The sequence below is a fragment of the Mycteria americana genome, chromosome 6, assembly GCF_035582795.1.
Source record: "Mycteria americana isolate JAX WOST 10 ecotype Jacksonville Zoo and Gardens chromosome 6, USCA_MyAme_1.0, whole genome shotgun sequence".
NCBI classification, from domain to species: Eukaryota; Metazoa; Chordata; class Aves; order Ciconiiformes; family Ciconiidae; genus Mycteria; species Mycteria americana.
In genome coordinates this window covers 8050502-8065304 of record NC_134370.1, presented here as the reverse complement: position 1 = coordinate 8065304, position 14803 = coordinate 8050502, and the positions used below count along the sequence as shown (strand labels likewise).

General features: G+C 35.5%; 1 protein-coding gene across 2 annotated transcripts in view; it reads right to left on the bottom strand.

Annotated features, from left to right (window-relative positions):
* The window catches only part of RAB11FIP2 (RAB11 family interacting protein 2), a 225822-nt gene that overhangs the window by 204032 nt on the left and 6987 nt on the right, over positions 1-14803 (bottom strand). For both annotated transcript variants that reach the window (XM_075504467.1, XM_075504465.1), the window contains exons 2-3: positions 8566-9008; positions 7389-7854 (exon numbers count right to left, since the gene is read on the bottom strand). In XM_075504467.1, coding sequence (XP_075360582.1) covers positions 7389-7854; positions 8566-9008 — 909 coding nt within the window. The remainder of the gene's footprint in view (positions 1-7388; positions 7855-8565; positions 9009-14803) is intronic.

Here is a 14803-nt window from a genome sequence, read left to right as displayed (position 1 = left end):
CCAGGAGGACACAAAAAGAGTATCAGGTTTTGTTGCTATTACTCCATTTTCTTAATGTTACTATGAAGTCTCATGCCAAAAGTTAAGAAACTGGACCAAAACCCCTGAACTTTCAATGGAAGACAGACTTTTCTTGCAAATCATTTGTTCTCAAGCTACATATTATTTACATAGAGTACTTTGGAAATGGTCTGTTCATTAGTATACTGCTGCATTCTACAGAGCCCTTTAAAGATGGCAGAAGGTTCCATGAGATAAAGAAGTTACGGTCCCAGAATACAGTGCTCGATAATGGTCCTGAACAATATGTACTTCAAGTAAGCAGCCTTTTCTCTTGTGGCTCACGTATATTTCAAATTTAGTGCAGCAGAAACATGACAATGCAACTATATAGAAGTTTTCAGTTAAAACAACTCGAAGAATTTAACAAAATTTTGCCTTTATGTATAAACTCCTTCATTTCGAAAACAGATATGAATTTGGATCCACAAAAGGCTGGTGGCCGATTCTGAGGTGTCTGATATTGCTGGAGACAGATCAAGGAAACTGGAGGCATACAGGGCTGCATTCATGAGCTCGATAAGAATGCCAGCCTGCTCCTTCCAAAAATATAAGTATCTTAAGACAATGGCACTTGTACTTGCACACTGCTGGACACATTACTCGTGCAAATTCACTTATTATTGAGGACTTATGAGACATTCTAAACTCCAAAGTGATCTTACACAGTGCACTCAACTGAATGTTAATTTAAGTCTCTGGAAACAAACAACAGTTTTACATAAAAAGTTAATATTTTTAAGCATTTAAATATTTCTCTTTTTACTAGGCAGTTGTGCTATGGCTAAAAAACTAATGAAGTTTTATCCTCAAGAGACCACTAAAGTTCTTTTATACTAAAAATTGTGCCAGCACCTCTACTAAAAGACCCTACTATTAGAGATCTGTAAGTCAACCAAAAAACCCAAAAACACTAAAGTGCAATTTGGCATTGAAACTTCCAGAACCATTTTTGAATGCTTAAAAAAATAGCACTAATTCTGAGTTCTGATAATGAAACAGAAAAAAAAAATTGTTCATCAATTTTACATAGCTTCTGCATTTATTAATACAGAAACTGGATAACTATTGAATTAATTTTTTTTAAAGAAAATAGAACAGGCATTGCATTCCCCCTTGGGACAGATAATATGCCTCGTGCATCCACTCAAAAAAGTTTTCACATGACCTAATGAAAGCTTGAAAAAAATCTTGTCATGCAGCCAGCAGATGAACTTTCCAAACAGTGTTCCTAAAACAGACAATTCATTAGAAATAAGTGATTGCTGGTGAAGTGTCTGCAAAAGTCAAGATTAATATTGAGTATTTCTATTCCTATCTCTCTAGGAATTGATTGCTCCAAACCACCCTAGTAATATCCCAAATACTGTGGCCATTGCTTTGTAGTAGCTTTGGGCCAGTTTTCATTGTTCCCTTATCACATGCAGTGATCTTTCTAAATCGGACAGTAACAGCCTTGGCAGGACAGACCAGGAGACTAAGAATCCTTGCATGACTTCTGCTTGTTCTGTCATTTCCCGTTACCTCTCATGTACCTGTAATGTATTTGTTTCCTTGAAATAATGTTCTACCGACAGCTTTACCACACCGAATTAACAAATGTTAACAGTCTACAGTATAATTAATGCACTGTCGTAGTCTATCAATATTCTACCTATAGATAATCACAGTTGATTAGAGATAAGTCTAGTCAAATTTCAGTAGAGAACTGAAAAAAATCCTTTCATTTCAAGAAAAGCAATGCAGAAGTACGTTGTTCTTAAAATAAGACATGCTAACACTGACAGAGGAAACAAAATTCTGAAAATAGCATAGTACACCTGATGTCATTTTTTGACTAACACAGAAATATACGTTAAAATGTCAGAACAGACTTTATTAGCCTAGCAAGCACAGTAAAAACTTGTTAGAGATCAACATTTCTGAACAAGGCATATGAAAATTAAAAACAGTGAGTTGTATTGTACACTGGAAAAGGATGACCTACATGGTAAAGAAATACATAGCCATTACAACTCTTTGTTCTGATCAGGCAGCTTCTGGGGTTCATTCCAATGGAGCTGTGGCCAGTAACTATGTCTCTGGCACATCACATGTAACAGGCGAGATTGAAACCATTTAACGGTCATTTATCTTTGGTGATGTTGAAGTTATTGCACTAATAACTTATCTTCACTGTGGTTTTAGCTAGCAGGTTTTACTTTACAACTGCAGCTGACTAGAGCCAGGCACCTGGTCTACTAACACAGCTCAACTGACAAGCAGTAACCTAGAGATTCAGAGTACTGCCGTGATTTCGCAAAAGCTTCTCGAACTAGTTGACCATCACACATACAAAATGTTCATATTTGCTGAAATGTAACAGACATCAGCTGTTCTTTAGACTGAACAATTTAATATGATCCAAATGCATCACGGTTATCAGGAGCCTCACGTCTTCACAGCACCTCACTGCCCCCCCACCCCCCAACCCCCAAAATCTAGTAATGGACATATGAAATGTTTGAAATTGCTTATTTCAAACATTGCATCCATTGGGAAAAATGAAACTACAGATACTGATTTGTCTGGAACAGGCATCACTGGAGAGGCAGGCAGCTCTAATGGTTACGTGTGAGGACAGTATGGGGAAGAGAGGCTGAAGAAAATAACCGCATTCGGCAATGACAGACAAAGCGGAAAGATGCAAAAGAGATGAGTTTAAGGGATGGTTGTTTTTTCTTCTTTTTTTTTTTTTGAGTTGCAATTTTTAAAAAAGGCTGAAGCAGTAAAAGAACACAGAAAAAAAATAATATTTTTTTATTTTATGCTCCGATGGACCAATAACTAATGTTACAATAATGAGCATTATTCAAAATTGTTACAGTGAATCCTAGTAAGATACATGTTTCTTTCTCCTCCACTATTCCATCTTCCATAGTGCTTAGAATGTAACATATTTATTGCAAGAACTTGAGATAAAGTGTAACCAGTATGTAGGCACAAGCTTTATCTTCTTTTCTCAAAGTTTAACAATACTTAGGTCACAGAAGTGCTACTTTCAAAGGCTTTTTTAAATGTATCTCTCTATATACGTATACATATATGTATATACAGACACACGCTTGTATTGTGTGTATGTATATATGTATTATGTATACAATGTTTCTTAGAAAGCTCCCAAACACCTATCAATTCAATTTCCCAGATCTGGAATTTGATCAAGCTAGTAACAACCTGTCAGCTTTAAATATTGGACTATTTGTTTCCCTGTGTCCAGTGCCTAAGATCTTGTTAATTACCTAAACTCTCTTTCTGTAGGTCTTGTTAATTACCTGTCTGCTGTCTCAGAGGACCTTGTTAATAACTTGTACAATCTCTCTAAAAAGGTCCTAATAACACATTAAAATTAAAGATGTTTTTCTTTTAGCACTTGTCAAGTGGTGTAAATTGAGAAATTTTCACATCAGTTTATTAGCCTACTGTAGTGTATTTTCCTAAACACAAACAATTTCAGAGAAATGATGCGCAAGGTTTGGTCATGGCAGAAAACAATCTTTGTTTTCCAGGAGTACCCTCAATTTCTTTAACTGTGTTCAATGCAAGATCCACGTGGCTCCTGCCTGCAAATTAACCTCTTGAGAGCCATGACAAGAGCAGTAATTGTAAGAATGAATGCAATTTAAGATAATATTGGGTAAAAGTTTCAAAGCAGTGGATTAAGAAGTACGAAGACAAAACTATTATTGGCAAATGCTGGCTAAAAATACTAGACATATTGTGTGCTTAAAAATTCTTCATTGGCTGTATGATATAAATCCTCTGGAACGAACAGATTTTGTAGTATTTGCAAAAACAGCGTTTCTTGTTTCACTATGAGACTGCAGCATTTTAAATGGTCAAGAAATCAGCTCATAAATATCTATATTACACCTACACCAGACAATAAAAACCACCAATCTTAACACTTATGTAATACTGTAATACTGTATCTATAAAACCCTGAAAAAATACTAATTTATCCACTCAGCATTTGTAAGAGGTAACAAAATATCATCCCCATTTTACAGATCAGGAGCAGGGAGACTAAGTGATTTAGCCAAAGCCACAGAACAAGCCTTTGCCAGAGCAGAGATTAATAGAAATTAGGCGTCCATATTTTGTGATTTCCTGACAACTAGTATTATACACAAACCAGGCAGGTTTTGTTTTGCTTTTCCAAAATACTTCTTAAACCTTCTTGAAATAACAATAATAAAGAATAGTAATAAAAATAAATAATACTTTTCAAATAATCCTGGGATACTTCTTGCTTTTTGGATAAAAAAAATCCTGTAACTGTTGCTGAACCACTTCTACATTTTCTCTATCAGCAGCTGAGAAACACGTGGGAAATGTATGTATCTCCATTCTTTTAATTAGTAAATAAGAGTAATTAGTGACAGAGTATGCATACAGCCAGTTAGCATTTTCAGCAACTATTCAGCAACTCTGTTCTGCAACTCACCTAGCCATCAGTTAGTGATGTTGTTACGAGCTGCTGTCCTGCACATCATTACTGCTTAGTCAACATTACCAAACACAATTAATTAGGGTGGACTTAAGCCTGACCCAAAGCTCACCAAAGTCACTGAAAAGACTCCCACTAACTTTACAGACATAGGTTCATCGGTGCTAAGAACACGACCTTCACACTCTGCCTACGAAGGAGTTGGGGTTGGTCATTCTTTTGAGTGTGGGGGAAGAGGGCTGCTGTGGGGTTTTTTTCTTCCACTTTGCACTATCTCCACTTTGCACTGAAAACCCTTTTGTGGCTACAGCGTGCTCCTGGCATACATCCTCCAGCTGAGTTTCATCAGACAGGAATCCCGTTCACATGCCTCAGGACCGTTCCATCACTCAAACAAAGGCTTAGCTAAGTGGGGTTAACTGGGAGATCCACCTGCAAAGCAAACTCCTCATCCACACCAGAACACTGATTTTGGACACACCTTAATAAAAAGATACTGCCTGGTTCACTTGCGGAAATGAACCATCCAAATGAGCCATCCAAAAGAGCTTAATAGCATGTTGAGTAAATAAAAAGCAACTCAAAAGTCTGAATTCCCTGTGTATGCTTCCTGCATACTGAATTTGTTACTCAGCCTCATTTATTTTGTGCCCACAGATTTATACAATTCTTTCTTCACAGTATTACCAGTTTGAAAAATTAAAAATGGATTCTATTCAACAAATCCTCCACAGATAAAAGGTAAACTTAAACTGTAAACTTATTAAATATGCACATTTTGTATTAGTTTCTACTTCAAAAGAAAATCATTGTACAAGATACATTTTAAAGAAAGTGAACTTATTCTAAAAGATTCTCACAGAACATAATACTGGAGCATATAAAAATCGAGAGCTTCTAACTTAAATTATTGCATGCTAGGTATCATTCCTATAGCTGTCTTATAGAAAAGGTCAAAATGTTTACTGTTTTTGGCTTTTTTAAAAAATCAAAATATCTATTTGTCTTATCAAAAGTTTATGTTTACATAAAAGTCAAGAACTAGTAAAAGAGACTCATACAAAGAGGGGGAACAAATGACTAGAGTCCTTCTGAATGGGCACTGTGATGAGCTTTATAATTACAAAATAAAGAAAAAAAAGTCCATCATGATTACCGTTACAGATTTATATTTATCAAGATCTGCCGCATTCAAGAACTTCAAAAGATTTCACTACTTATATCTAGCATCTGCCTGAATACATTTTTTCATTTTAAAGAAATTAAATGCTATGTAATTTTAATTGTTATTTAAATTACTTCTCTTTAAAGGAGCTTATTTAAATGGAAGTTTAACTTTTGACAAACCAAGCTACATTCTAACCTTACTCTAATCTACAGAAATCCTTTATTAAATAAATAATATTCTAACACTGTCTGTAAACATGTTATTTAAGACACTAGGAAATGACTTGACTCCTAGAAGATGCTAAGAAGATAATTCATTGAAGTCTGTATGAGCTTCTAGCAACTGAATCCTTTCTATAGCAGTTCCATTTCAGTTCATTTATCTAATTCACATCCATGATTAGTTTTGTTGAGAAAATGATTATAAGTTTAAATCAGGAGTGCGTGCATTCTAACCTATGAATAAAACTGAGCTGGGATACAATAAGATCAATCTGTTTTAAAATCTTAAGAACAAGATAACAAGAAACAAATTACTTTTTTTTTTTAAGAAAATACTACTGTGCCATTAATTAAGGAATTAATAGACAGGGAAATGGCAAATGTTAGAACCATGTTTTCCATTTAAAATGGTGATTTATTTTACAACCTTAAAATTCCAGTTTGAAGCATTTTAATTTTAAATTCAATTTCTACCAAATTTAAGTCATTAAATAGAAATGAATCATTACCTTGAAAAAAAAAGGACTGCTAATTTCTGGCATTAGTATACAGAAAAAAAATGAGAATGCAAATGAATAAAAGTTAAATAACTGCTTAGATATTTATCTATTGGGAACAGTATATGTGGTATGTGTGTGTGTGTGTGTGTATATATATATATATATATAGTGTGTTTTCCTCACTAGCAAACAAAAGCCAGAAAGGAAACAAACTGTGGGATACGCTGTTTTGGTTTTTTTTTTAAGGAAAACAAGTTAACTGTTGATAGACAAACAAAGATTAAAATGGATTATTTAAATCAAAGTTTCTTATCAGCCCCTGTAACTTAATTCACTCTGCTTAGCACATAAACTGCTGCCTTGTGCAACGATTTGACTACACAGGAACTCAGCAAAGCTACAGTGAGCCAAATGAATTCAAGCGTGATAAGTGCCCATGTGGGTGCTCCCATTTAGAAACAGAATGGTCTTCAATTCTTGTGCTTTAACGTATAGAATCTAAATCAATTCTTTTCCCAAATGGTGACATCCACAGGATTTGTTTTCATTACTCACATTTTCTTCACCCTTTTATTTATTCCGTTTCATCTTTCCCTTAGCCTTAAAGCCTTTCCCTCTAAAACCTTGACTTAGGGCAGTGTAATCATTAGCAATGAGTGTTCAGTGAAAGCAGAAGACTTTCAGGAAGAACCCACTCTGAAGCACGAACAAGGTCTTCCACAAATGCAAGTACCCAAGAACATTCACAGTACATATTAGTAATATAAATGTAACTTCAAAATGAAGTAAGAAAAGATCAAACTATATAAAAAGTTCATAACTTTTACTTAGAAACAGATAAGCAATGATATAAAAGTATATAAAGCACAAAGATTGTGTTCCCCAACACTTCACATTTTCATTTATATAACATGTTCAAGATATCAGATCGAAATACAGCAAAAACCTACCTTGAAGATGGCAACATGCTTGTAGGCTTGAAGTTTGTCATAAACGGATTAGTCGAATCATAATCAAAACTCTCCTGATGAGTTTCACCAAACGCACTAGGTGATTTCAAGTCAGTAGAACTGTCTGCTGATCCCCCATTGCTAAGTTTATCTGACCTCTTGCTATCTTTTTTTCCAGTCACTCTTTCAAAAAGACTAACTTTCTCTTTTTTCTCTTTTTTAATTTCTTTTCTGATTTCGACAGGTTTGGAAAACAGACTTATGTTTTGATCCCATGTTGCTGGGCTTTCTTCAAACGGATTCTTCTGTCTTGGCAGCGTAGCAAATTTTTGGGGTAACGAAGCACTCACATTGGTAAATGGGTCATTTTGTGCTTCAAGTGCGGTTTCATCAACTGTGCTGTCAAGCTGGTTCATTTTAGAAGTATCAACACTTAATGTCCTTCTATGTGGAGATTTTAGACTCCCTGCAAACAATCTGTCATTAGTATATTATCAACGAGACACTATATCATAGTTTATGACATGCAGAGAACCTATTTCAGCTTAGGTCTAGAAGCTTTGCAATTGAGTCTCAGTTCATAACACTGCCGAGTAACTAAGCTATTTAAAAAAAAAGAAATCAACAGCTGTGGCCTTGACTTCATGGTTCAAAAATGTTTATGGATAGACACTACAGCAAATTTTTGTTTTCTGTGTGAAAACTAAGTTCTACAAAGAAGACAGCTATGACTAGCGTGCCATTCCAGAAAGCGACAGTAGTCTATAGCTGCATAATAACTTTGAACAATGCGAAGTATTTTCAGTTCGTTGTATACATCAGGTTTAAAGCTTTGGTGATAGTTTTCAACTTTTTAAACAGACTTTTATTTTTCACAAGATGCTATTTTGCCTAGAGTTCCATCTAGAATGCAATGCTTCACTACAAAATACTCTCAAATGAGGACATAAGAAGAAAAATGCTAAATTACCATACATTATGACCAATATAAGTTATTTCTTATGCTCAGAAACAGCAATTACGAGTTATCACCAACTAATGGAAGTGAAAAAACAAATAGGCCAGCAATAATTCTTAACTTTTTGGCCTTGTAATTGCTTCATAAACTAAAGAAATGGACTTCTGAATGCTCTAATAGCAGTGAACTGTAATTATAATGGTCATGACTTTTACTTACCACCTTCATCAACCGACCCAAAAGATTCTAGCTGACGCCTGAAAAGATGAGAGTAGCCAACTGTGCTGGATTTCATTTTTTCTGAGGAGACATGTGATCCCGTTAAATCTGACATCGAATGAGCTGAGGATAGCCGCTGAGGTCCCAAAAGGAAAGGTTTTTTTGGTTTTGATTTCATTTGTACTTCACCACTACATACCTCTATGTTTGCATCAGGTATGTGAGTACTTGGGATGATTGCAGAGGATGTATCTGAAAACGTCCCATCGTTTTTTCGACCCTTCATTTTGTCTTTTAGCTTAGCAAAAGGGGATTTGGTTTTGTCCTTCATTGACAAATCAAACATACTTGCTGTCATGTTATTCCTCATAAACTGAATATTGACCTTTATTTCTCCTCTGTCTTTAGTTCTCTTCCCTTGTCTGGACTCTAGGTGAAACCACCTTAAGGGAGAAAGAGAGCAAGTTAAGTTGTGTTTTCTGGAGGCTAGTCATTAAACTCTGGTTAGTTGGTTAATGTATCTGGCTAGTATAATTTAAAATATTAAACCAAATTCCATTCCAAAAATTAAAACATTCCTGTACTGAAAAACTTTTTTGTCTATATTTGCTTTTGAAGAGAAAACTTAACAACTTAGCAAGCACGAAGCCCTTTGCAGTGTTCGCCTGTTTTGAGAACCAAAATCAACTCTGTGGAAGCTTACTAAACTTCATCAAAGCTAATGGGCTCACATCTGCTTACGAAGGGGAATTTCTATCTAATGTTAATTATAAATACAAATACATTGTATTTTGCTATTTAAAGGAACACTTGATATTTTTCAAGTGGCCTTTATTTAACTGTGATGCATATTACCTAAATGTATAATATGTGGCAAATATTTCATCTAGTAACCTCTTCTCCTTTGATTTCACTCAGGTTTATATACTAGCAAACATTTTTCCCCTCTGTTCCTTCTAACAACTGGTTAAGATTTATGTCAACTACACTAGCACTAGCAAAGAAATAAATATCTGAGACCCCTGAATAGTCAACCATCGTTTCAGTTCTGCAGCTGCAACCCCTACTAATGTTGACAGTAACTCCATGAGCACCAGTGGCAGAACAGCGAGCGTGTAGGTGTATCTAACAGCCATCCCTTCTTTTGCGGGTCACCAGTAGGATTACCTTCAGAAATATTTCCATAGGCTTTGGAACCATGACATAAACCCCCTCTCCTTGAAAAGAGATCAAAGGTGTGATCGTCTGTTTCAAAAAGCCAAGTGTGCTTCTTTGCCAGGTCCAATAAAGGCTTTATCATTATCCAAGCATCTTATTCATTCCCTATTGTGCTCCATTGTTCCCACGGAAGCATCTGCAGAATTATGGCGCAATCTTCCTTCACCTAAATGAATGACTGACAGACAGATAATCCCTTCTCCACACCCACCATCAATAGCCTTTTCCTATTTCAAAAAGGGCACAAGGGCATATTTCAGATCCGCCAGCTTGAAAGCAGTGCTCTAAACCCACTGTCAGGAGAAATGCATGCACACATGCTAGCACAACAGTGCATCATCACGATGAAGTAACTTTTGAACCGGAGACTAAGAAATTAATCGGCCTATCAGCACAGATGCAAAATTGATCATGCAGTTATACATACATTATTCAATACTGCCAAATATAGAAAACAAGGTCAGGAAAGGAGAAAAATAACCCTCAATTTCCTTTCAGATTTCATAAATATTTTCAAAGGTGACAGCTGAAATAAAATTTTCAGGCAGAGATACTTTTTTTGAGTTGAGAAAGTACTTCTAAAAGTGATCTGCCAGAGAAATAATGAAAGGATAAAGATATTATGACTTTTTAAAGGATAAAGTATTATGACTTTTTTTGTTGCTTTGTGATGTCCAAAAAGTTTTATATCCCATACTAAACCAGAATAATTAAGAAATATCAGGCCTTCTCTGTCCCGGCACTGGACAACAAGAATGCAGACCAGTAGATCCAGAAGTTCAAACTGGTAGGAGGACAATTAAACCTTTAGGAAGAAAGTTTTTCTTCTGTTGTGAGGTAACTTCATTTATGTATTTTAAATGAAATGCAAAACCTGAAATATGTTATGTGCCTGAAGAAGATGGATCATTTTTCCTTTTAGTTAATAATGTTTCACTTCTTGGTAACTGATTCCAGAAACACTTTAAGTCATCTATAGAGTTGTTACAGAAAACACACACACAACAGAACCAAGAGTAAATCTTTTTTGTGATATATAATATTGCACAAACTGGAAGACAAGATAGCCTACTTTCTTTAAAACTCTTCTTTAAAAGAAAGTATGTTCATATATTCTCTTAAAAAAATAAAAACAATACACAGGCATAATGAGCAAGCCCTTGCTCAGACAGATCTTGCCTGTGCAGAAAAAAACCCAAACCAAAAACCACCCTGAAACTGAGAAAGTCCTCCCCGTGGTTCCTTAAGACAGACACTAAACATAAACATAAATATGAATAAGGCTTATGAGTGTTTTAAGAGACTTAATAGGCAGAGAGGACCTCACTTTTGGACATTCAAATTTAATGGCTCAGCCTACACTGTAAGAAAACATATTCTCCTTCTCCCTCTTTCCCTCCCCTCACATGTCTCAAACATTAATAGTGTATCTCCGATACGATTGCTGAATTTTCATATGTTTCTACTTAGGAATTACCAAAACTTTAACTGATGTATGACACTTGCTAACTTGTTTTAGAACAATATCAAGACATAAATTCTTAAGCTTTTGCTGTGTGGAAGAAAACCTTTTAAAAAACCCCTTAACTTAACTCAATTATTGACATTCTTATCATGAATCAACAACCACTCTGTGTCACTACCAGTACTCACCTGCTAACGGCATACCTCCGCATACTATTTTGACATTCACCAGGTCTGGAGGAGAGAATTCCAGCACACAACTAATACATTGCCTTTGCAGCTTGTACATTTGTTTTCAAAGTAGACTTTGGAGAACTTGACACTAAAAATAAGTTCAGCTGGGAAAACAAAGAAACTCTCCTTACCCTAGGAAGATAACAGAACGGCATAAGGGACTGGACCTCATACCTGCTGGGACCAGGTTCAACACTACTACTGATTCCAACAGAATTTAATCATAAACTCTTTACTCCAGCAAAATTCCTCTGGACTTCAGTGGAATTTCTATTTGAATAATGATTGCTGGATCAAATCTTTGTATAAAAGACAGATATTTAATTTTCATAGGCATTTCAAGGAGGTTTCTTTGTTACCTTGGAGAGTTTATCTTGTTTTAGTTATAATGAACGTTCCATATGCTTCAGCTCATAACAAGACAATATGAGAAGCAGACTCAAATCATGATTTTCTTCAAATTCAAAGGCGAATAATTACTTTTTTAAACAGATGAGAAGAAATGCAGGCAATGCATTTGTGTGGAGCTGAACGTGAATGAGCAACTGAGTCTGTAAATGTTTCTTATTAGAATCTGTTTCTACAACACATGGGCGTGAGTAACAAATAGAAAAAACAGCGCTGTATATAACAGAAAAAAAAATTGGAAAATGAAGTCCACTGTTTTCAGATAACAACATTTGGGTCCTAAAATACTAAATTCCACTATACCACTGCCAATTTAAAAAATTGTAATGTATTATAAAAGCCAATAAAACTTGCTATTTTGGTTTTGTTTACAGTACTTTTAGCCACAATAAATGCTCCATTTGTCAGGCTGCCATGAGCTTATTCTATAGAAAGCCTGTACAAAGTAGGAAAATAGCCAATAACATACACGAACAAAACAGGGTGGCTTTTATGAGAGCAGATGCCCTTTTATTTAATAACCAAATATTACATCCAGTCTTGCAGACAGTCTTTATTTAAACAGACCTTGTACAAAGTCTGGCAAATTTTCCCAACTTCAAAGGAAGCCCTATTGCCTTCTGAATCACATTCATACTTCTTGCTCTCACCTTCAAATGTTCTGTAGGACAACGTCCTCCACACACCCTCTAATTTCGACTTTTCCCCTATGGTTTCCATCAGAACAACCCTTGCTTCTTTTTCTCATCTGTTTTTGAGTGTGCTAATGGGCTTCACCTGTCTTGCACAGGTTTCTGATCATTTTTATTTTGTAATATTATATAAATTGCCACTCTGTATGCTGACAATTTTTTTGAATACGTAAAGAGAAGATCAACATTCCAGGCTGAACAGGAAAAATCCTGCTGACCAGTCAGCCCTGAAAAACTAAACCCCTATCTGAAGAAACATGGCTATTTTCTAACCATGACAAAATTACTCAATTTTGGCCGTACCTACAATTAGGGGTGGAAAAAACAAACTCCCTTATTTCTAAGAAAGACAATAACCATCTTCTGCATACTATTAAAGTAAATTGTGTAGTATTAGCAGTACTGAACCTTTTACCTTAGTAAAGATAGAGTGAAGGAGAAAACTGAAATAAGTTACTATAAATGAACAAGTTACAAAATTCTGGCCTGCCTATTCCATCTAAATAGCTAGTGATCTACAAACATACTTACATTTTCAACACTATTTCTTCAACTGTTCTCTTCCTCCCCTTTTTCTGATTTCATTTTTTCCCCATTAACTTGGTTTTCCAACTCACTTTTGCTTATCTATTACTATTCTCATTGCACCCTTCATCCTGCATCCAACAAATATTTTGAAACCAGTATCTTGTTTCTCTTCTCCTAATAGAAGGAAGCTGATGTCGTCGTGTCTTATCCTCCAAATCTGCCACAGAATTTGACAGTTCCAAGTCTTAGCCCTCTCTTTTCTTTGAAGAAGCATCACTCAACCTGTTCTGCTAACCATGTAACAGTGAGCAGGATAGGTTGACAGTATGGGTTAGAAAAATAGTAACAGTATGGGTAAGAAAAACTACTATGTAATTTTAATTATATTTTAATTATATACATAAAACTTTAACAGCCTCCAAAACCACTGGGATACTTGTCTACCAATTTCAACAGGAATTAGAAGTCTTCTAGCCAGCACATTCAACCTGTGCATGACAGATGACCTTCTGACTCCACCTTCTTGCCAGTGCTGAAGATGGAAAGTACTACAGGAATTTTCCCACTCATTTTGGTGCTTCTCAAATAAGCCACTCTGCCTTCTCTCTACCAGTAAACATCTATTAAGCTGATCTAATTTTGCTTTGCTGAAATCATTAGATTGCACCCAAAGATTTTTGCAAAATCTTGATTTTCATTCACAAATTACTGAAGGAATTCTGCAAAAAGCCACATAATCATCACAGCATCCACAAGGCTTCTAACCGTGATTTTACAGGTAAAATCAGCAATCCTGATCCGCTAAGCAACTTTAATCTGCTACACAGTGATGATGAGAATTTTCTACACCAGCAGGTACTTCTAAAACTACCCCCATAAGAGACCAGCACAATCCCAATGATAGAACGTGTCCATCAGCTGTCATGGGAAAGAAGTACTTCTTCATTTAGATTACTATGTTCAAGCTAGATACCCTGAAAAAACTTGCTTCGCAAAATCCCACTAACATAAACATCCACAGCTAATGGATAAAAAAAACAACATCCAAAGGCCAGAACCATCTAACATTTTCATTAGCAGCAAATGCACTTTGAAAAATGCAGAAGTATGCTTTGTGATAAATCTGCCAAAAGTCAGTAAGTAGGAAAATTAAGGCAAGGGGCTGAGCACAGACTACATCGTGTATGAGGGGAAATGAAGAAGAAAACAGATTATTTATTAAAATAAGTGATGACATTCACAAAGATGAATACTATTACTTTCTGGAAGCCAACTGAAATGAGATATACAAAGTAGAGTTTAAAAATAAATATTACACAGTGACATTGTAACACCACAAAACATATGGGAACTGACACATATCCCAACACCCTTACTAAGGGGTTAGCTAACATCAACTGGAATCAAAGGAATTAAGTGGTCTTAGTTGACTTATTATTTTGGCTAAAGACTATGTGTGAAAACTTTTATTTTAGAAACAAAATAACTGAAGGTATGAGAATTAAGGCGAGTTATTTCACTTGAATGTGTGTGCAAGCATGCGTGTGGAGAAGCATGCAGAAAATGGAGAAGTATTTCAATCCAGATGGCACTCAGACTCTGACTCAGAATTATGACTTACTCAGAGGATGTGCTTGCATTTGTTGTCAAAATGTAAATGCTGGGAATATTACTAGATTATCTGAAAATATTGC